This window comes from Patagioenas fasciata, chromosome 5 (genome assembly GCF_037038585.1).
Source record: "Patagioenas fasciata isolate bPatFas1 chromosome 5, bPatFas1.hap1, whole genome shotgun sequence".
NCBI classification, from domain to species: Eukaryota; Metazoa; Chordata; class Aves; order Columbiformes; family Columbidae; genus Patagioenas; species Patagioenas fasciata.
Window position 1 is genome coordinate 1,463,402 of NC_092524.1, and position 19,092 is coordinate 1,482,493.

Genomic DNA, 19,092 nt, shown 5'->3' on the forward strand with positions numbered 1-19,092 from the left:
TGCCACTGTATGTACACACAGGTGTGCACCCACACGGCACCTGCCCCTATAGATCGAGCTGTCCCCATGGACGCGCACACGCGGGTCCCTCCGCACACGTGGCTGCGGACACCACCGGTGTGACAGGTCCCCCACCTTGGCGGGGGTTATTTCTTTTTTGGGAAGAAGCTGAACCGTTTCTCCTTGTCCTTGCGGGGCAGGAGGGGCTCGGGGGGGGCCGGGGGCGGCAGCGGGAGGCTCTGCGCCTTCCCCCACCCGCTCCGGCACTCGGTTATTGCCGCGCTCAGCCCCTGCAGCCAGGCCTGCAGCTCCTCCTGCGGGGACAGGGACAGGGACAGGCTCAGGGGGGCTCCCATGGTACCCCCGTCACCTTCCCAGCCACCCTGTCGCCCCTGGGTGATAGCAGCTGCCCCACAACTTCCCCAGCCACCCTGTGTGCCACTGGGCACTATGGGTCATCCTGTGTCCCCACTGCACATCTTTGGCCACCCCCATGTCCCCTGGGTATCACCAGTCTTCCCTGGGGACCTCCAGCCACCCTCTGTCCCCCTGCACTTCTCTGGCCAACCCCCATGTTCCCTGGGCACCACCAGCCACCCTGCATCCCCTTGGGCAGCACTGGTGCCCTCTGTATCCCCCGGGGCATCTCTGGCCACCTCATGTCCCCACTGACCACCCTGCGTCCCTCTGGGCACTGTTAGTCTCCTCTGTGTCCCCTATGAACCACCAGCCACCCTCTGTCCCCTTGGGCACCACTGGCCACCCTGTGTCCTCCTGGGCACTGCCCTGGGTTCCCCTGTCCCCCTCTGTCCCCTGGGCATCTCCAGCACTGCTGTGTCCCCCCTGGGCATCTCTAGCCAACCCGTGTCCCCACTGACCACCCTGTGTCCCCTGGTCACCACCAGCCACCCTCTGTCCCCCTAGGCACCACCCTGGGTTCCCATGGTCCCTTCTGTCCCCTTGGCATCTCCAGCCCTGCCATGTCGCCTCCTGGGCACCACTGTCCCCGTCACGTCCACCTGGGACATCCCTCACCTCATCCTTGCCATGGAAGAGCCACTCGCTGCCATTGCTGAGCCTGGGGACAGAGTGCAGGTGCCACTGAGGCGCGTGCCACCCCGTGCCACGTCCCCCGGTGCTGCGCTGTGACCTCACCTGAGCTTGAAGACGTGCTTCTTCTTCTTGTAGCCCAGGGCCACCTCGCACAGCGCGTCCCGCAGCCCCAGGGGCTCCTCGCCATGGCACGGCAGCCCCAGCGCCCGGCTCTTGGCGTCCTTGAAGAAGGCGAGCTGGCCGCCGCGCAGGACGCAGTACCGCGTGCTCCAGGACCTGCCACCAACCGCAGCGGCCCCGTCACCCCCGTGCGTCCCCCATGCCGCTGCCGCCGCCGTCACCATGCCTACCGGTTGGACGCCCGTTTGGTGGCCGCCTCCAGGTCGTGCTTGCGGCCCAGGTAGCCCTCGAGCTGGACGCCGCAGGAACGGGCCGGCAGCGTGGCCGGCTCCTCCGGCTCCTCCCGCGGTGGCCGTGGTGACACCAGTTCCTCATCGCCCAACGTCTGCGCCGGCTGCCGCAAAGCAACAGCCGTGTTACACCCCGGTGTCACTGCCCGAAGCCACATCCTGGGGTCCTGCCCCTTCCCCACACGTGGATCTGTGTCCCCAGCTGGTGGCCTGGCGGTGGGCATCAGCAAGGGGTGGGTCACCCCCCGTGCTCGGTGACAGTGACCCCACCGGAGCCACCATAGGGGAAGTGGGGCGGCTGTCCCCTCCTCCTGCAGCCAGGGATGTCCCCAGCCCCCCGCAGCCGCGTCTGCCACACCATGCAGAGCTCCTGCCGAGAGGGACAGGAGGAGGGACACTGTCCCTGGCAGCTGGGAGGTGACCATGTCCCCAAGCAGGCAGGCAGGAAAGGATTGTGTCCCCAAGCAGGTGAAAGTGGCTGTGTCCCCGAGCAGGCAGAAATGGACCCTGTCCCCAAGGAGCCAGAAGATGCCCATGTCCCCAAGCAGGCAGCTGGACAAAGTCCCCAAGGAGCCAGAAGATGCTGATGTCCCCAGGCAGGCAGATGGGGACCCTGTCCCCAAGGAGCCAGAAGATGCCCATGTCCCCAAGCAGGCAGAGTTGGACCATGTCCCCAAGGAGCCAGAAGACGCCTGTGTCCCCAAGCAGGCAGAAATGATCTCAGAGGTCCTGTCCCCAGGCAGGCGAAAGTGATCTTGTCCCCAAGGAGCCAGAAGATGCTCGTGTCCCCAAGCAGGTAGAAGAGGCAGAAGGGGTTCCTGTCCCCAAGCAGGCAGAGCAGGCAGGGGTAGCAGGGTGGCAGCAAGCACAAGGTGGCAGACACATGGGGTGACAATACCCCAAGGGTGATGATGCCCCACAGGGCGATAAGGTCCCACAGGATGACGATGTCTTGCAGGATGATGATGCCCCACAGACTGATGTCTGTTGGGGTGATGATGCCTTGCAGGATGACAATCCCATAGGGAGACAATGCCCCGACGGTGACAATGCCTTGTGGGGTGACAGTGCCTCATACAGTGATGATGTCTCTTGGGGTGACAATGTCCCAAGGGTGATGATGCTTTGCAGGGTGCCTCTTGGGGTGATGATGCCCCAAGGCTACATGCCGTGGGGCTGATGTGGCCACCAGCCAGGAGCACACTTGCCATGTGCCCATGGGCAGCTCTGCCCAATGTCCCCTCCATGCTGGGACAGAGCTGTTCCCGCTCCTCGGACTGGGCGCTTGGGGAGCCCGGTGCCACATGGCCAGAGCCACACCATGGGTGTCTCCTGGGACACGTGCGTCCTTGTCGACAGCAGAGGATGGTGGCAGAGATCTGCCCGCTCGGGGACAGACGCTCCAGCTCTGGCTGCCACCCCAACCCGGAGACACCCGCACACCCATTGGTGCCAGCAGGGGTGCTCGAGCCACCCCAGGGACACGCCAGGGCCACCCCAGGGCCACCCCGTGAGCGGGAGTGAGGGGGAAGGTGCCGCACCTGTGTGCCCGCCCGGCCTTTTTTGGGGTCATTCAGCATTTATTCAACTCAAGGCAAGGAACGCGGCGGGGGGGATGCGGGAGGTGTCGGCATGCGTGGTCACGGTGACGGGGGCTGCAGGACATGCGGGGTGATGCTTTTTTTTGTTTGTTTTTGGTTTTTTTTGCTGCTGGGGAAGGAGAAAGCTAAACTCGAGAACTGACCGGCTCTGGTCCATCGGTGGTGAGCAGAGAGGTGTCCTGTGTGCTCGTGTCCTTCTTTTCTTCCTCCTCCTCCTCAGACCTGCGGCAGGGAGGCAGCCGGCTCAGTGTCCCCAGCAGAGCGTGGCACCCCAAACTCCCTGTCCCAGCGCCCACAATCCCCCCAGAGATGAAAGCCCCAGTGTGGCAGGGCTCAACCTTCATCTCTGCCCTTTCCCTGCATCAATTTAATACTCTGAAAGAGCAAATTGCTAAAAATCCACTTAATTCTTTGAGAGTAGGGATGCTGGAAATGGCACCTGGGTGCCACAAGCTGCCACTGTCCAAGATGTCACCGCAAGTGCCTGGGGACGGCACTGACGTCTCTTACCCAGCACCAGTGTCTCTTACCCGGCCTCCAGCTCCCCATCCAGGTCCAGGCGGTAGTCGGGACCCTCGGTGTGTGTCACCTTGTCCCCTGCCAGCCCCTCACGCAGCGACCGCCCGCCCAGGAGCTCCAGCTGCCAGGGAAGGGGACAAAGGCATTAGTGGCAAGGACACAGGGTGGGGAAACTGAGGCAGGGGTGAGTGGGGACCAGCCGTGCCCTATCCTGAGCCTTCCTCACCGTCGTCAGCTTCCTCAGGGCGGCGATGCGCTCCTCCCAGGTGGCCGAGGACTTCTCGAAAGCCTCGTGCCGCTTGAGCAGCTTCTCCACCGCATCCACCGTCTGCCCATAGTCGGTGCTGGCCAGGTAGGGCTCCTGCGCCATCAGCCACGACTCGGCCACCGAGGCGTCCCGGGAGAACTGGCACACCTCCAGCACTGCGGGCAGGGACAGACAGCGCTCAGGTCCCTGTCACCACCCCTGCCACCACCCTCCTGGCTGAGCCGCGGTCCCCTCCGGCACCACTGGCACACTCACGCAGCCGCAGCTGGTCCCAGCGCTGCTCCCACGTCTCCATCATGGCTTTCCTCTTCTCCATCAGCTCCACCAGCTTCGCCTTGATCTGTGAGGGGACATCGTCATGAGGTGGCCCTGGTGGCACCGTCCCTGTCCCCCTCCCCGATCCCCAGCTGCCCTCACCTCGGGCGAGTCCTGGTGCTTGCGCTGCAGCAGCTTCTTGCCCAGTTCGATGCAGGTGCTGAAGTTCTTGCTGCGAGCGTCCACCTCGGCTCGGATGCCCTGATGGTACTTCATGAGCAGCTCCACCGAGGAGACATCCCTGGGGACAGAGAGGTGACGGCGTCAGCAGCAGCATCAGCAATGGGTCCCGGCAGAGGGTTGCCTGCCGGGCGCCCCCGTACCTGGGTTTCTCCTGCGTCTCGATCTGCCGGACGGTGCTCTCCATCCAGGAGAGCAGGTCCCGCGCCATGCCGAAGAAGCGATGTCTGTCGGCCGTGTCCACCAGCCGGGCCCGGCGCCCACTGCACGCCTCCAGCAGCTCCCGCAGGGCTCGCGCCACCTCCTGCTCCTGCTCCTGGATCCCGGCCGCCTTCTCCCCAGCGTAGGCGGTTTGCAGCCGCGCCGCCGTCTCCCGAAACTGCTGCACCTGCCCAGAGAACGTGGAGGATGATGAGTGATGGTGGTGATAGCACCAGGCATCCCGCTGGCTCTGGGGTACCGAGCATCCCCTCGGCGGCGGGGTGAAGCTTCACCTGCGTCTCCAGCAGCTGGAGGTCCCGCTCGAAGGCGCTGTGCATGCGGTGAAAAGCCTCCACCGTGCCGGCGTCTTCACCCAGGTCCTGGGGCAGCTCCTGGCGGCGGGCGGCAATGAGGGCCAGGAGCTCAGCACCGTCGTAGAAATACTTGTGGAGGTCATAGGAGGCAGCAAGGAGCTGCATGCGGGTGTCGATGAGCTCCAGCAGGTCGGCCCAGCTCTCGTTCAGCCCATCCTTCCACTCGGCCATGGTGGCCGCCTCGGCGTGCCCCGCGTCGATGAGGTCCTCGATGGCCAAATTCACCCGGTCCACGCGCTCCTGCCCCACGCTGCCCGTCTCCCGTGCAAACTCACGGAATTTCTCCCGCAGGAGCTGCAGAGGGTGAGAGAAAAGTCAAATTTTCCCCCGCAAAGCCACACAACAGCAGCACCGCACCGGCCCCGGCACCCTCACCGTGACGTGGTCCAGGTCCTGCCCCATCTCCTGGGAGGAGGCGACCACGTCGCGCTCGGCGATCCATTGCTCCAGGTCTTCCACCTCCCGCTTCAGCTGGAAGAGGTGGGACATGTTCTCCAGGCGCCGGCGCCGCTCCTCGGCCGCCTCCTTCAGCCCCGCGTAGTGCTTGTCCACCTGGCCCTGCAGCCGGATGATCTGCTCCCTGCGCGCCCCGGCACACAGACACCCCAGTTCTCACCCAGGAAAAGCTGCGCCCGACCCGCCCGTGGTGCCAACTGGGGTTTGTTTTGTTGGGAACCACTCTGTGCTCCCCGTGTCTCTCTGCTACCACCTCCCCAATGCAGCCGGAGTGGCCAAAGCCACCGGAGCTGCAGCTGTACCACCCACCCACCCTGGTACTGAGGGCACAGGGCTGCCCCCAGGGACAAGAGACGCATGGCGGGGACACTTACCCCTCAGGGTGACCTGCGGAGAGCATTTGCTGAGCCCTTCCCGCCAGCTCCTTGATGGTTTGGCCGTAGTCCTCGATGGCCCGCTGCTGCCGCACGTGTCTCTTCAGCATCATCAAACCGCTCTCCTCGTCCTGCGCCAGGGGAGGTGCAGAGTGGAAATTAGGGAAAAGTATTTCTTCCCCAAAGGGCTGTGGGGCATTGGAACAGGCTGCCCAGGGCAGTGCTGGAGTCACCATCCCTGGAGGGTTGGACAGACGGACATGAGGTTCTCAGGGACATGGGGCAGTGCCAGGGGTGGGGGAACGGTTGCACTCAGTGATCTTGAGGGGCTTTTCCAACCCAAATGGATGGCACAGCATGGGATGTAGTGGCATGGCATGTAATGACACAACGTGGCATGGGATGGATGGTGTGTCATAGCAGGGCATGATGTGGTACAGGACGATTAACAGCACAGTATAGCACAGCCCAGGTTGACATAGGATGTCCCAGTGCAGCATGACATGTCACAGAGCCCCCCCAAGACCCAGGGGCACCCTCCAGAGCCACCCCTCACCTTCGGCTTCTCCTCGGCTCCCATGAACAGCTCCTGCTCGCTGACCCACGCCTCGGCCTCGCTGGCATCCTGGTAATACTGCTGGGCCTCTCTGGCGTCCTGCAGGCGCCGTTGCCGGGCGGTCGCCTCTTCCCGCAGCGTCTCCCACAGCCCCCGCAGCTCCTGCACCCGCGCCTCCAGCTCCGGCCTCGGCTCGGCCCCGCTCACCGCCGCCTCGCCACGGCTCAGCACCTCGGCCAGGCGGGGGGCATGGCCCCCCAGCTCCTTCTGCAGCGTCTGCCGGCAGGGTGGGTGTCACGGCAGGGGTCACCCATGGGGTGGGTGTCCCCAAAGGGGCTATTTAGGGTGGTGGGTGCCAACACTGCACCCAGACTCACCTCGTTCCTCTTGGCCAGGCGCTGCACGCTCGGGAGGTCGGTGCCGTGCTCCGTCGACCGCGCCAGGGGCAGCCGCTCCTGCACCCACATCTGCAGGGGAGAGCACCCACTGAGCACCACGCAGCGCCCATGGGTGCCCCTGGATGCTGCTACGGCAGGACACTCACCGTCTCATCCTCCAGATCCCGCCCCAGCTGGTAGATGGCCCGGGCGGTCTCCAGCTCCTTCCTCCTCCTCTCCAGCGGCTCCAGCAGGTCGAGGAAGCGCTGCCGGAGCCTCTGCTCCTGCCCAGCCGTGTCCGGCATGTCCCCCGTGGGGGGAGGTCCCGGCCACCCCAGCTCCTCCAGCTCCTTCAGCCGTGCTCGCACTTGCTCTTCCAGTCTCTGGTGGGGAAGAGCCACGTTAACCAGGGGACAGAACCAAGCTGGGGATCCCTAAGTCACCATTTGGGGACACAACCGGCACCTCAGACCTCCCAGCCCCAAAGAAAGAGCAGTGCACCCCTACCCAACGGCAAGCGTGAGGTGCCACCACCCACCGTTAGCCTCTTCAGCAGCAGGTTGGTGGCTGTGAGGTCCTTGGCCAGCTCGGTGGCACGCAGCTCCTCCTCGGCGCGCCCCAGCCAGCTCTCCAGCTCCGCGGAGCTCTGGGCGTACAGTGCCGAGCGATGAGCCTCGAGGAGCCGCCGGCCCTTCTCCTCGGCGGCGCCGCGCAGCCCGTCCCACCGGCCCCGCAGCTCCGTCAGCCGCCGTGCCACCACCTCGCCGTACTGCGGCTTGCGGCCCGCCAGCTCCTTCCCCTCCTGTTGGCAACAACAAAGACATCGTTGGCCACTGCAGCGTGGCTCCATGCCAGCATGGAGACCTATTGACCACCCAGCAAGACTTCCAAGGCAGTGGTGTTGGTACCCACCATCTCGATCTTCTCCAGCCAGCCCTGGTTGGGTTCCAGTTCGGCCATGAACGCCTGGTGCTTCTGCCACTTGCCGTGGAGGCCACGACCTTCGCCATAGGAGGTGTCCTGTGCTGTCAGCATCTTCTCCTCCACCCAAGCGTCGAGCTGCGGGCAAGGGGTGTCAGGGCTCGGCTGAGGGGGGACACCCCCGGTGCCACCAGCCATGCTGTGTCCTTACCTCCCGGCAGCTCTGCAGGAAGGTCTGCAGCTCATGGTTGTCCTGCAGCAAGCCTGCCGCCTCCTCCGCCTTGGCTGTGACATCCCTGTGCCTGGTGAGGTGACCAGAGATGGGCAGCATCAGCTCTGCTGCCTGCGCGCTGCCCGCACGCTGCCTGCCGGCGCATCACCAGACTCACCGCTCCTGGAGAGCCTGGCACTTCTCAGTGATCTTCTCAGAGAAGATGTTCCCCATGGCCACCAGCTTGGTGCCGCTGGCCACCACCTCAGGGACCTTCTCAGCGCTGCTCTCCAGGCTGGTGCGGAAGTCCTGGAAGCGGCGCAGGGCAGCCGCCGAGCCCTCCAGCGATGCCGGCAGCTCCAAGTGTGCCAGCGTGTACTCCTGCGGGGTCACATCGAGAGATCAGCACCTTGTTGGGTCACCCGAGACCCAGTGACTCCCACTTCGAGCACCCACCTGGTTGGCGAGGAGGATCTCCGCCTGCTTGGCGTCGCGGAGGAACTCCTGGAAGCCGCGGCACTGGACAAGGAAGCCGTACCGGGCGTCCGCCATCCTGGCCAGTGCGGCCCAGCCAGTCTCCACGCCACGCAGCCGCTGCCGCAGCCCCTCGTACTCCGGGTCCTGCTGCTCCCCCAACACCCGCTCCCCCGTCTCCACCAAGGCGGTGAAGGCAGCCGCATGATCTTCCGCGTCCCGCCGGGCGGCCTCGTGCCGCCGCAGCATCTCCTCTGCCTCAGCCAAAGACGCCGGCACCTCATCGGTGAGCGCCACGGCTTTCTGAGCACCGAAGAGCCATGCTTGGAAGTCATCCAGGTCCTGGAGGAAGCGCCGGAGCTGCCCGGCTTCCCCCAGCGAGGCTGCCCGCTCGCCCAGGGCTCCTTGCAGCTCTTCCCAGGCGGTCGCTGCCGCCGCCAGCCGCTCAGTCACCTCCCCGGCCACCTCGGGCCGCTCCTGCGCCAGGAGCTCAGCCTGGGAGCGCATGGTGGCCAGGCGGTCCTCGGCGACCGCCAGCTCCCGCTCGATGCCATAGAGCTTGCGTTGGGTGGCCAGGACACCCGCCAGGTCCCGACCTAGCTCGGCGGTGGCCTCGACCGCCCGGGTTTTGCTCTGCAGCCATTGCCGGGTCTCCTCGCTCTCCAGGCGGTAGTTGAGCAGACGCAGAGCCGAGCCCACCGCCCGGCGACGCTCGGCTGCCAGCTCCCTGAACCGGTCCCACCTGCGGGGCAGAGACGGGTGACACGGCCAGTGGGGACCCAGGTGTCACCCATCACCCTGCTGTCACCCAGCACCGTACCTCTGGTTCAGCTGCTCCTGGCACTGCCGGACCTGGGGGCTGCGGGGGTGTCCACTGGCCAGCAGCCCCTCGGCTGCCTGGTTGACGGCAGCGATCTGGGTAGCCACAGTGGCCATCTCCTGCTCCAGCCCATCCAACCTGTGGGGACAGCCAGGCTGAGAACGGGCGGCAACTCACAACACGGATGGCAGCACCACCACCGCCAAAGCCCCACCTGTGCTGCGCCACGTCCAGGTCCTCCAGCGCCTGCGGGACCTCCCGCTGCCCCAGCCACGTCTCCTTGGCCCCCATCCAGAGGTGACAAGCATCGCTCTCCCCAAAGACAGTGTAGAGGTCAAGGGCATCCTGCAGCTGGCGGCCCCGCCGCTCGGCCATGGCGGCCGCCTCGGCGTGCAGCTCCCGCAGGGCTGCCAGCCGGCTCTGTGCCTCGGGGCCGGCCCGCAGCTCCGGTGGGAAACCCTCGGCTTGCTGGGCCAGCACATCCAGCTGCTCCCGAGCCGCCGCCAGCTCCTCCAGCAGCTCCTGGTGCTGCCGCAGCAGGACGCGGGTGCGGGACTCATCCTGCCCCAGCTCCTCGGCGCCCGCCCGCCGCCGAGCGTCCCGCAGCCCCTCCGCCAGCTCCTCCGCCTCCACCTGGAACTGGAAGAAGCCTTGGGCCTGGCTTAAGCCGCGCCGGCGGAACGCCGCCAGCTCCTCCAGCTGCGCCCACAGCGCCCGCACCGCGGCCCCCCGCTCCCGCAGCCCCCTGGCCGCCGGGCCCCCCACGGCCGCCAGCCCCTCGCCTGCCGCCAGCGCCTGCTCCAGCCGCCCGCCCCGGCTCCGCAGCTCGGCTTCGAAGGCGGCGTGGCGGCGCTGGAGCTGCAGCACGCCCGGCAGGTCCTTCCCGAAGTCCAAGGCGGAGTAAAGCTGCTCCTGCTCCTTGATCCAAGCCTCTGCCTCATCCAGCTCCCACAGGCAGGTCCAGAGGGAGCGGGACTGCTCCAGCAGGGCTCTTCTCCGGGCTGCCAGCGCCTGCAGCTCCCGCCGGCACAGCTCCAGGTGGCTCACGCGGTCACGGATGATTTTGGGGTCGCAGGGACGGTAGCCTGGCCGGGGAGCAGCGTGGGCACCCATCAGCAGGGTTGTCATGGAACCATAGAATCATTTTGGTTGGAAGAGACCGTAAGGATCATCGAGTCCAACCATAACCTCACTCTAGCACTAAACCATGTCCCTAAGAACCTCGTCTGAACCCCTCCAGGGATGGTGACTCCACCACTGTGCTGGGCAGCCTGTTCCAATGCCTGACAACCCTTTCTGGGAAGAATTTTTTCCTAATATCCAATCTAAACCTCCCCTGGCACAACTCAAGGCCATTTCCTCTTGTCCTGTCACTTGCTACTTGGGAGAAGAGACCAACAACCCCCTGGTTCCAACCTCCTTTCAGGTAGTTGTAGACAGTGATGAGGTCTCCCCCCTACCTCCTCTTGGTCACCCATCGGGAGGGTGTCCCGGCCACCCCCCTGTACACCTACCCTCGGCATCGGCGAAGCGGAGGGCAGCAGTGCTGATGGCTCGTGTCTTCTCTGCCTGCAAGGCCATGTCGCGCTCCAGCAGCCGGTGGGTCTGCAGCAGCTCCTCTGCCTCCAGAAGGTGCTTCCCAGATTCGGGTGACTCCAGCTGCACCTGTGGGATGGCCTCGGCTGTCACCCACTGCCACCCAAAAGCCACCACCAGCACCCCATTTGCCTCCCACCACCGCCCTGCCTGGTGGGACCAAGGCAACCCCACCCATGGTGGCACCCAACGCTCACCTTGACCTCGTCCATCCAGTCGATGCAGTGGAGCATCTCCTGGAAGAGGTGCTGCAGGACGAGGTTCATCTCCAGGCGCTGGCGCCGGGCAGCCAGAAGCTCCAGGAGCTGCTCCCAGAGCCGCAGGATGTTCTCCTTGCGCCTGGTGATGCGTTGGATGTCGTGGTAACCCTCCACCTCCAGCTCCCTGGCCACCGCCTCGATGGCTTGCACCCGCTCCTTGTAGGCGGCCGTGTCCGTCTCGATGGCCTCGTGCTTCTTCTTGGCCGCTTCCACTGCGGGCATGTCCTGGCCAAAGTTGTCCTGCAACCGGCACAAAGCTTGCGGTGAGGCTCTGATGGAGCATCCCGGTCCCCGGGACAGGTGTCCCCAGCCTGACCTGGGCCACCAAGCGCTGGTTCTCGCTCAGCCAGGCCTCCCGCATGGCGGCCTTGCGGTCGAAGCGCCGTGCCAGCTGCTCCAGCTTCTCCTGCCGGATCAGCTCGTTGCGCAGCGCCAGCTCCCGCTCGTGCTCCGCTTTCTCCAGCTGCTCCCAGGCCTGGGAAAAGGCAGCACCAGACAGGGGTGACATCTGTGTCCCTTCTACCCACCCGCATCTTGTTCTGCTGGTGAACCCCAGCGTTGCCCATGGGCAGGGGATTGTGGCTGAAGGAACCCAATCTGCCCTGGGATGGACCAGACCAGCTCCAGGATGGACTCAAACTGCCTTCAGAGATGGACCCAACCTGCCGTAGGACCCATCCCAGGACAGACCAAACATGTCCCAGGAGACAGACCCAACCTACCCTCAGGAGATGGACCCAACTCATTCTAGGAGAGACCCAATCTTTTCTGAGATGGATGGACCCAAACTGCCCCAGGACCCATCCCAGGATGGACCTGAACTGCTCCCAGGAGATGGACCCAACCTGCCCCAGGAGATGGACAATACTTCTTCTAGAACAAACCAAATCTGTTCTTAGATGGACCTAAATTGCCGCAGGAGGAGGACCAGAGCTGCCCCAGGACAATCCGGGGAGCAAAACCCCTGGAGATACTGGGAGAAGAGCTGCCCCCAGGTCACTGGGTGCCACGGGAGCAGCCACATGTCCCCACCACCCACGAGGGTGCTGCGATGATGGGCCCCGTACCCGGTTGATGTCGGAGACCAGACGTCCCTCATGCGGGGTGTAGACGCGCTGGTTGTTGGCTCGCATCCGCGACTGGATGGTGAAGAGCAGCACCTCCAGGTTCCCCTTCTCCTGAAACCTGCCCCAAAGAGACAGACCTCAGCCCTGGGGGGGCACCCATGGGTGCTCAGCACCACCACACAGGTACGGAGACACTTACTTGGGTGGCTTCTCCACAGTGCGGTAGGTGCTGAAGGCCTGGAGCTGGTGCTGCACCCCGGCCAGCGAGTTGGCGAAGCTGCGGCTGTTGAGGGAGATGATGGTCTGCTCGATCCAGGTGAGCAGGTCGGACGCCAAACCCCCATAGCCCTCGATCATCCTCTCCGTCTCCTTGGCGTGTTCGATGACCTGCAGCGGGGCCAGCGGTGAGCACCGTGTGCCGGCACCTCGGCAGGACCCTCCAGACACCCCAATGCCATCGCTTACCTTGCCCAGGCGCCTGCCCTCCACCTCCAGCACCTTCATCTTGGAGAAGTAGTGGTAGAAAGCCACCACGTAGGTGATGATGGACTTTTCATCGGGGTTCTCCGTGAACACATCTGCCCGGCGTGGACAAGAGGTGTCAGTCCTGACCTGGCCTCTGTGTCACCCCGCTGGCATCGGGTCACCACGGCCTCATGAGGTCCCCCCTTGCTCCCACCCAGACCCACTTCCACAGGATGGAAACCTCCTGGTCTCTCCACAGCTCCTGGACATGTCCCAGGACGCAATGGGGAAACTGAGGCAGGAGGGCGGGCAGCAGCAGCCTCACCTTCAGGGTCGAGGAGCGGGGTGATGCCCAGGTGCCGCTCGGCCACGCTGAACGCGTGCTCCAGGTTGTGGCGGGCGTTGGATTTGGTCAGGTTTTGGAAGTCAACCAGCTCAGGCCTGGGGACAAAGGGTGCGGGATGGTGGTGACACACTATGGGACATCCCCGGTACCACCAGCATGCCAGTGTTCACTGCAGTGCCATCTACCTGTGCTTGTGGATGAGGGCGTTGAAAGCCAGCCCGTCCTTCCAGCTCGAGGTGAAGTTGGTGACGTTCACGTGGGGGTACCTGCGATGGGGACAGGGTGTCGCCGTCACCCTCTGGGGACCCTGGGGACCTGATGGGGTGCGGGTCCCACCACCTACCCCGCTGTCTTCATCTGGCACCAGAGCAGCAGCGCATCTCTGGCAGAGCGCGTCTCCCGGCCCTCCTGTGTCTCCACGATGATGTCCTGGATCTGGGGACACAAGGACATCGTGGGGTCAAGGGAGGACACCCACAGAGGAGGGAATGAGCCACGGGGTGCTGAGCTGAGGGGTGGCCCCCACCCACCTGGAAGCGGAGGATGATGGTCCAGATGAGGCCGAGGACGAGGCGGTGGTTCCCATCCACGATGTCGTGGGACCCCATGTTCTCCAGGTGCACCCGCTGCTCCTTCAGGAACTGCAGCGCCTTGTCCACGTTCTCCAGGCAGTGGATCCGCATCCGGCCCTTGGTGGGCTTGGGCTGGAGCATGGTAGCGCTCAGCACCCTCCCCTTCATGCTGGGCACCCCCACCCCTGCCCAGGGACACCCCTGCTGCCACCCAGCCCTGCTGGAGCCTCGGTCAGTGCCAACGTCAACCACCGTGGTGAAGCACCAGAGCTGGTGGGACATGGTGTGGTGGCACACGGTATGGTGTAGTGGGACATGGCAATGGCATGGCACGGTGGGGCATGGCATGGTGGGACACAACAAGGTGTGATGGGACATGGCATGATGTGGGTCCCCGTGTACCCCCAGTGGGATGGAAGTCCTACCAGAAGCTCTCCTGACAGCACCTCCAGCAGCTTGATGAGCACCCGGCCATCCCGAAGGTCCATGTAGAGGTCTGAGATGCGGCAGGTGACACGAGCCAAGTGCGAGTTCACCCACTTGGTGAAGGTTTTCTTCTGCACGGCCTCTCGCTCGTCTGCAACGAGAGCGGGCACGGTGACACCGGGCGGCAGGGACAAGCCGGGAAGACTGAGGGGACCCAAGGCCCATCCCCGACCTGCCAGAGCTTTGATGCGGGAGCGCTCGAAGAGCCGCGCCGAGCTGTTGTCGTTGTCCAGCTCATCGTCGGAGGCGTCCCAGCGCACGTTGATGCGGCTGTACTGCTGCTGCAGCTCCAGCTGCTCGTAGTCGTTGGCCGAGGTCATGGTCCCGGTGTCCCCTGGCCGGGTGGCCGTCGGCTACCGGCGAGAGGCCCCTGGGGAAGAGCCATGGGACCGTGGGCACCGGCATCGCTGCCGCAGTGGCTTCACCGGGGATTTGCGGCTCAGAGCTGCCGGTTAAGCGGCTCAGAGGGATTTAGCGTCACCCAGGTGTTGGGGGGCACCTGGGTGCTTCACACAGCGGGGTCACCCTGCCACGGAGCCTGTGCCACACTGAGTGTCCCCACCCAGGTCCTGGCTGCCCACTCTGCACCCCCAGCCACGTCCCCAGGGGTGTCCCCCCCACCCTGGGTGTCCCCCCAACATTTGGGTGCCCCGGAGGCCGTGGGAGCAGCTCACACCCACCCCGACGCCTGCGCCATGGAGGGGCTTCAGCGGCACCCGTGGCAGAAAGCGGGTGACAGCTGCCAGTGGGGGGGGGCACCCGCCCCCGGGGACATTTGAGACACAGATAGGACATGGCCGGTATCTAAAAATGCCTGTGAGCAGCTGGCAGAGGCCGGGCTGGGCGAGAGGAGGCTGCGGGGGCCCCCGAGGGGTGCGGGAAGCCAGGCTGGGGCTCCCCAAAACCAGCACCCCTGCTGGGAACCCCACCAGCACCCCACGCTGCCAGGAGCTGTGGGGAACCCCAGGCACCCCCAAACCCCACATGTCCCCAGGAGCTGTGACAGCCCATGGCCACCCGGTCCCCAGGGTCCCCCCATTAGCTGGCGGAGCTTTATCAGGGCTGGCAGGGCTGGGGTGCGCCCTGGTGCTGCACCCTAATCGCGGCCACGCAGGCAGGGCCGTGGCAGGGGAGGCGCTCGCATGCAGGAGCGTGCCAGAGCGTGCAAGTACACAAAGGAGCGTGCAAAAGGATACACACATGAGCGAGGACACATAGGAGTGTGCCAGAGCATGCCAGAGAGTGCATGTGTGAGAGCAACGACGTTCAGAAGCGTGCAAAGGGGTGCACGTGTGAGCAAGGACGTGTGGAAGCATGCTGGGGCACGCACATGTGAGCAAGGAGCATGCAAGAGTATCCCAGAGAGTGCAAGAGTATGCATGCACGAGCAAGGACATGCAGGAGTGTGTCAGAGCATGCGAGAGTGTGCATGCATGAGCAAGGACATGCAGGAGTGCATAATAGCATGCACGTGAGCAAGGACATGGAAGAGCATGCAGGATGCACATGCAAGCAAGGACATGTAGGAGCATGCCAGAGTGTGCAAGAGCATCCATGCATGAGCAAGGACATGCAGGAGTGTGTCAAACCATGCACATGCGAGCAAGAACATGCAGGAGTGTGCAGAGCATGTAAAAGCACACACATGCAAACAAGGACGTGCAGGAGCATGCATGTGCAATCAAGGACATGCAAATCCATGCAACTGCATGAAGAAGGCAGATGAGAGTGTGTAAGGCCACGCAAGTGTGAGCAGGAGCGTGCAAGAGCAGGGCCACAGCCCTTCATGCTCCGGCTCTGTGCTGCTGCCAGTTGGCACCGGGCTCCCCCTCCCATGCCCCAGCAAACCCCCTGGGGAAGCCCATTTTGGGGATCCCCCCACCCCTACAGCACAGGAGCTGCAGCCAGTTCACCCAGGCGACCTTGGCCCTGGCGGAGCCATCTCCACAGAACCACAACAGCAGGGCCATGGCTGCGAGCATCCGAGGAGGAGATGCAGCTGAAGGGCCCAAGGGAGCCGCTAACGTGCATTTTGAGCCCGGGCGTTCGCCGACCCTTTAAATCTCCCTCTGCCGCACCAGCGCCTTCCAAACAGCCCCGTCTGGCAGAGCCACGCTGCCACCAGCACCTGCCACCCGGGGGGTGTCATTGCGCCCGCTCGGCGGCAGGAACGCCGGGAGAGTCGGGGCGCCAGCCCCACCGCGAGCATCCTGCGGCCAGGGCCAGGGCAGCGTCGCCTTCCCCGGCCGGCGGCTCAGCGCCGTGAATCAGCACTTCCCGGTGAGGGGCTGGCACTCTGCCGCTGCCAGGGTCCCCCCGCTGGGCCTGGGGGACGTCCCCTCTGCACCCCGAGGGCGGCTGGGGCGGTGGTTTGGCTCCCGTGGCGCCCTCAAGCCACTTCCCCAGCTCAGCCCTCGCCACTGCAGCGTGCTGCCAAAACACCAACATGAGACCTCATCAGGGTCCCCCAAAACACCCCCAAGTAGCTGCTCCATCACCTCCTCCAGAAAACTGATGGGTCCCTGGGGCACCCGCTACCCGGCATCGCCCCTGCTCCTTCATTTCACCAATTAACGCTTTTATTTTGCATCTCTACCAAACCAGCAGTCAGCCACACTCCTGGTGCAGCCCCAGCGTTGTTGGGAAGGGGCAGGAGCTGGGGGGCATCCCCTCAGCCCCCCAACAGCCACCTGCCTCCCAGGCGCATGGCCAGGGCCAGGAGCAGATGGTCCCGCTCGGCACGGCCGCTCGGCACAGCACGGCACGGCATGGCACGGCTCCTCCGGCCGGCAACGTCCCGCTCTGGCCAGGGCTCCCCGGCCACGCTCACATCCAGCGGGCAAAGGTTTGGGTTTCCCCAGGGCTGGAGTGGTGAGGATGCCAGCCATGCCGGGACTGTCCCATGTCACCTAACCCAGTGGTGACACACACACGTGCTGACACTCCACAGACATTTTTTGGCTATAAATAGGCCTCCCCTGCGCATGGCGAGGGCTGAGCCCCCACTCCCTTCTTAGGAGCTGCCCCCCTTGCACCTCCTTACCTACCCCAAAATCACCAGCCAGGGCCCTAAAACCACTCGATAGCTGCGAAATACTCTTTGGGGGTCACACCAGCACTCACAGGGGTTGCAGGGATCTCCTTTGCTTGCCACCCCCTCAAATACTCCTCATTGGCTTAATCCAGTGAAGCAAAGGGTGCTACAGTGCCCTGACTCCTGGAACTGGAGATTTGCAAAAGCTGCCCTGAAACAGGAGCTGGGAAATCAGCCCTGGGTGGCCCCCAGTTTACTGGGGTGCGGGCATGAGTTTCCCTGTCCCAACACCCCCCCGTGAGCATCCTGCTGCCGCCACACCGGGACCAGGGGGCCAAGGGCACGGCGGCCAGAAAACTCTTCCCAGTAACTCCAGTTGCTAAAAACTGGTGGTTGAAGCGGGTTCGGTGACATGCCCCACTGAGACCCACATCAGCTCCGGAGCCGGCTCACCCACCGCGTCCCACTGGCACATGTTTGGCGGTGCCAGGAGTGCCCAGGACCAGTGCGGATACCGCGCTCAGGGTTGCCCCCCCCCGGGGAAAGTGTCCCCAGGGTGTCCCCAGAAAGTCACCGCCACTCGCCCGCCCCGTCTGTCCCGGCAGCTGTGCGTCCCCCACGGGGACAGCAGCCCCGGGGGACACGGGGTGACATCGCCCCCCGCCGCGCAGGGAAACGGGGGTGCCGAGCCCCCCCAGAGCGCTTCCAAACTTTGCCCCGTGCTCGCAGCCCCCCGGGACCGTGCCTGCTGCCGCACCCCAAACCCGGTGTCCCCGGGGCGAGCAGCGCGTCCCGGCGCCCCCGCTTCCCCCCGGGGCGCGGCGCCTCCCGGTGCCCTCCGGTCCTCTCCCCACCCCCGGAGGCGGCGCATCCCGGTCCCCGCCGGCGGCGCCCGCGGCGGCCGCGGTTCTCACCTGCACGGGGCGGCGGGCGGACGAGCGGCGGCGGGCCCGGGGCCGGAGCCGGGACCGGAGCGGGGCGGGGGGAGCGGAGCCGCCCTACACCGAGATATAAATAACATTATCTGGGCGCGCAGGGACATTCCTGCCCGGGGCCAGCGGCGCTGCCCGGCCCAGATAGCCCCGCTCCCCCCGGGAGGGCCGGGCGGAGGCGGGCGGGGACGGGCCGCCCGCCCCGCAATGCAGCACAGCGGCCCCCCCCGGCCGCCGCCGCCACCGGCACCGGCACCTGCCGGGCGCGGAGCGGCGCAGCGCCCCGCTGCCACGGGGGGGCTCCCGGCTGGCCCCGCCGGCCTCCCAGCCGGCTCCCGGTAACCCCGGCTGGCCCCCCAGCAGCCCCCGGTAACCTCGGCCAGCCCCCGCTGGCCCTCAGCTTGCCCAGGATGCACCTCAGCTGGCTCTGGGGGTCCTCCAACTAGTCCCATGCGCCCCCAGCTTGCCTCGCGTGTTCCCCACTAGCCTTGGGTGTCTCCCAGCTCCCCCCGAGTACCCCTGGCTAGTCCTCAGCACTCCTGGTTAGCCCAGAGGGTCCTTCAGCTGGTCCCAGGCACCCCCCCCAGCTAGCCCTGGGTGTTCCCCACTAGCTCTGGGCGTACCTCAACTAGCCCTGCCTGTCCCCCACTAGCTCAGGTGCCCCCCAGGGTCCCCCCGAGTACCCCTAGCTAGCCCTAGGCACTCCTGGGTAGCCCTGGGGGCCCCCCAGTAAGTCCCAGGCACCTCCCAGCTAGTCCGGGGTGCCCCCCAGCTAGCCCAGGCACCCCCCCAGATACCACCAGGTGCCCCCCACTAGCTCGGGTGTCCCCCAGCTAGCCCAAGCACCCCCTCAATTAGCCCTGCCTGCCCACAGCTGGTCCCGCGCGTCCCCCAGCCAGCCCTGGGTGCCCCGCAGGGAGCGCCGGGACCTCCCCAGGGGCTGCCCGCTGGGCTGCACCCGCGGGGGAGCAGGGGCGGGTCCCGAGCCGCTGCACCGGCCATCCCGGGGCGGCCCCGTGGGGACCCAGCTCGGGGGGCTCGGGTGGCGGATACCGGGACGGGGGCCACAGCCCCGCCCGCTGGTTCCCCGCCGGGTGCGGGCGGGGCTGCTGCTGGCCCCGCCCTCTCCTTAAAACCACGCCCAATTACAAGCCCCGCCGACCTACACACTCGTTAAACGGCAAACTCCGCCCCTACACAAGCCACGCCCTCTTTTAACTAAAC

The 19,092-nt window shown here is 65.5% G+C and overlaps 1 protein-coding gene across 2 annotated transcripts; it reads right to left on the minus strand.

Annotated features, from left to right (window-relative positions):
• Positions 1–28: 28 nt before the first annotated feature.
• Positions 29–18,006, minus strand: SPTB (spectrin beta, erythrocytic). Of its 2 annotated transcripts, XM_065838891.2 has the most exons (36): positions 17,851–18,006; positions 14,075–14,272; positions 13,842–13,993; positions 13,375–13,548; positions 13,188–13,279; positions 13,030–13,110; positions 12,824–12,939; positions 12,499–12,611; positions 12,233–12,420; positions 12,034–12,151; positions 11,283–11,441; positions 10,904–11,206; positions 10,625–10,775; positions 9,325–10,195; positions 9,111–9,248; positions 8,273–9,032; positions 7,995–8,197; positions 7,817–7,907; positions 7,597–7,743; positions 7,223–7,486; positions 6,852–7,067; positions 6,685–6,774; positions 6,308–6,583; positions 5,752–5,882; positions 5,297–5,501; positions 4,841–5,215; positions 4,490–4,734; positions 4,269–4,407; positions 4,107–4,191; positions 3,810–4,006; positions 3,595–3,704; positions 3,208–3,286; positions 1,404–1,567; positions 1,156–1,329; positions 1,036–1,078; positions 29–314 (listed from the first exon to the last, which is right to left on the minus strand). In XM_065838891.2, the coding sequence occupies exons 2-36, from the start codon at positions 14,220–14,222 to the stop codon at positions 147–149; spliced, it is 6,966 nt and encodes a 2,321-aa protein (XP_065694963.1). In that variant the 5' UTR covers positions 14,223–14,272; positions 17,851–18,006; the 3' UTR covers positions 29–146. The 2 variants fall into 2 exon arrangements, with proteins under 2 accessions (XP_065694963.1, XP_065694964.1); XM_065838892.2 differs by lacking the exons at positions 29–314; positions 1,036–1,078; positions 1,156–1,329; positions 1,404–1,567 and adding an exon at positions 3,023–3,118.
• Between the last annotated feature and the right edge of the window lie 1,086 nt (positions 18,007–19,092).

Bases quoted from the DNA above. Each gene is read 5' to 3' on its own strand.
- SPTB (XM_065838891.2), bottom strand. From the start codon at position 14,222: ATGACCTCGGCCAACGACTACGAGCAGCTGGAGCTGCAGCAGCAGTAC. The intron at 13,994-14,074 runs GTCGGGGATGGG...CTCTCGTTGCAG, and splicing joins CCGCATCAAAGCTCTGGCAG to ACGAGCGAGAGGCCGTGCAG. The intron at 3,705-3,809 runs GTGAGGAAGGCT...CTTCCCTGGCAG, and splicing joins CCCTGAGGAAGCTGACGACG to CTGGAGCTCCTGGGCGGGCG.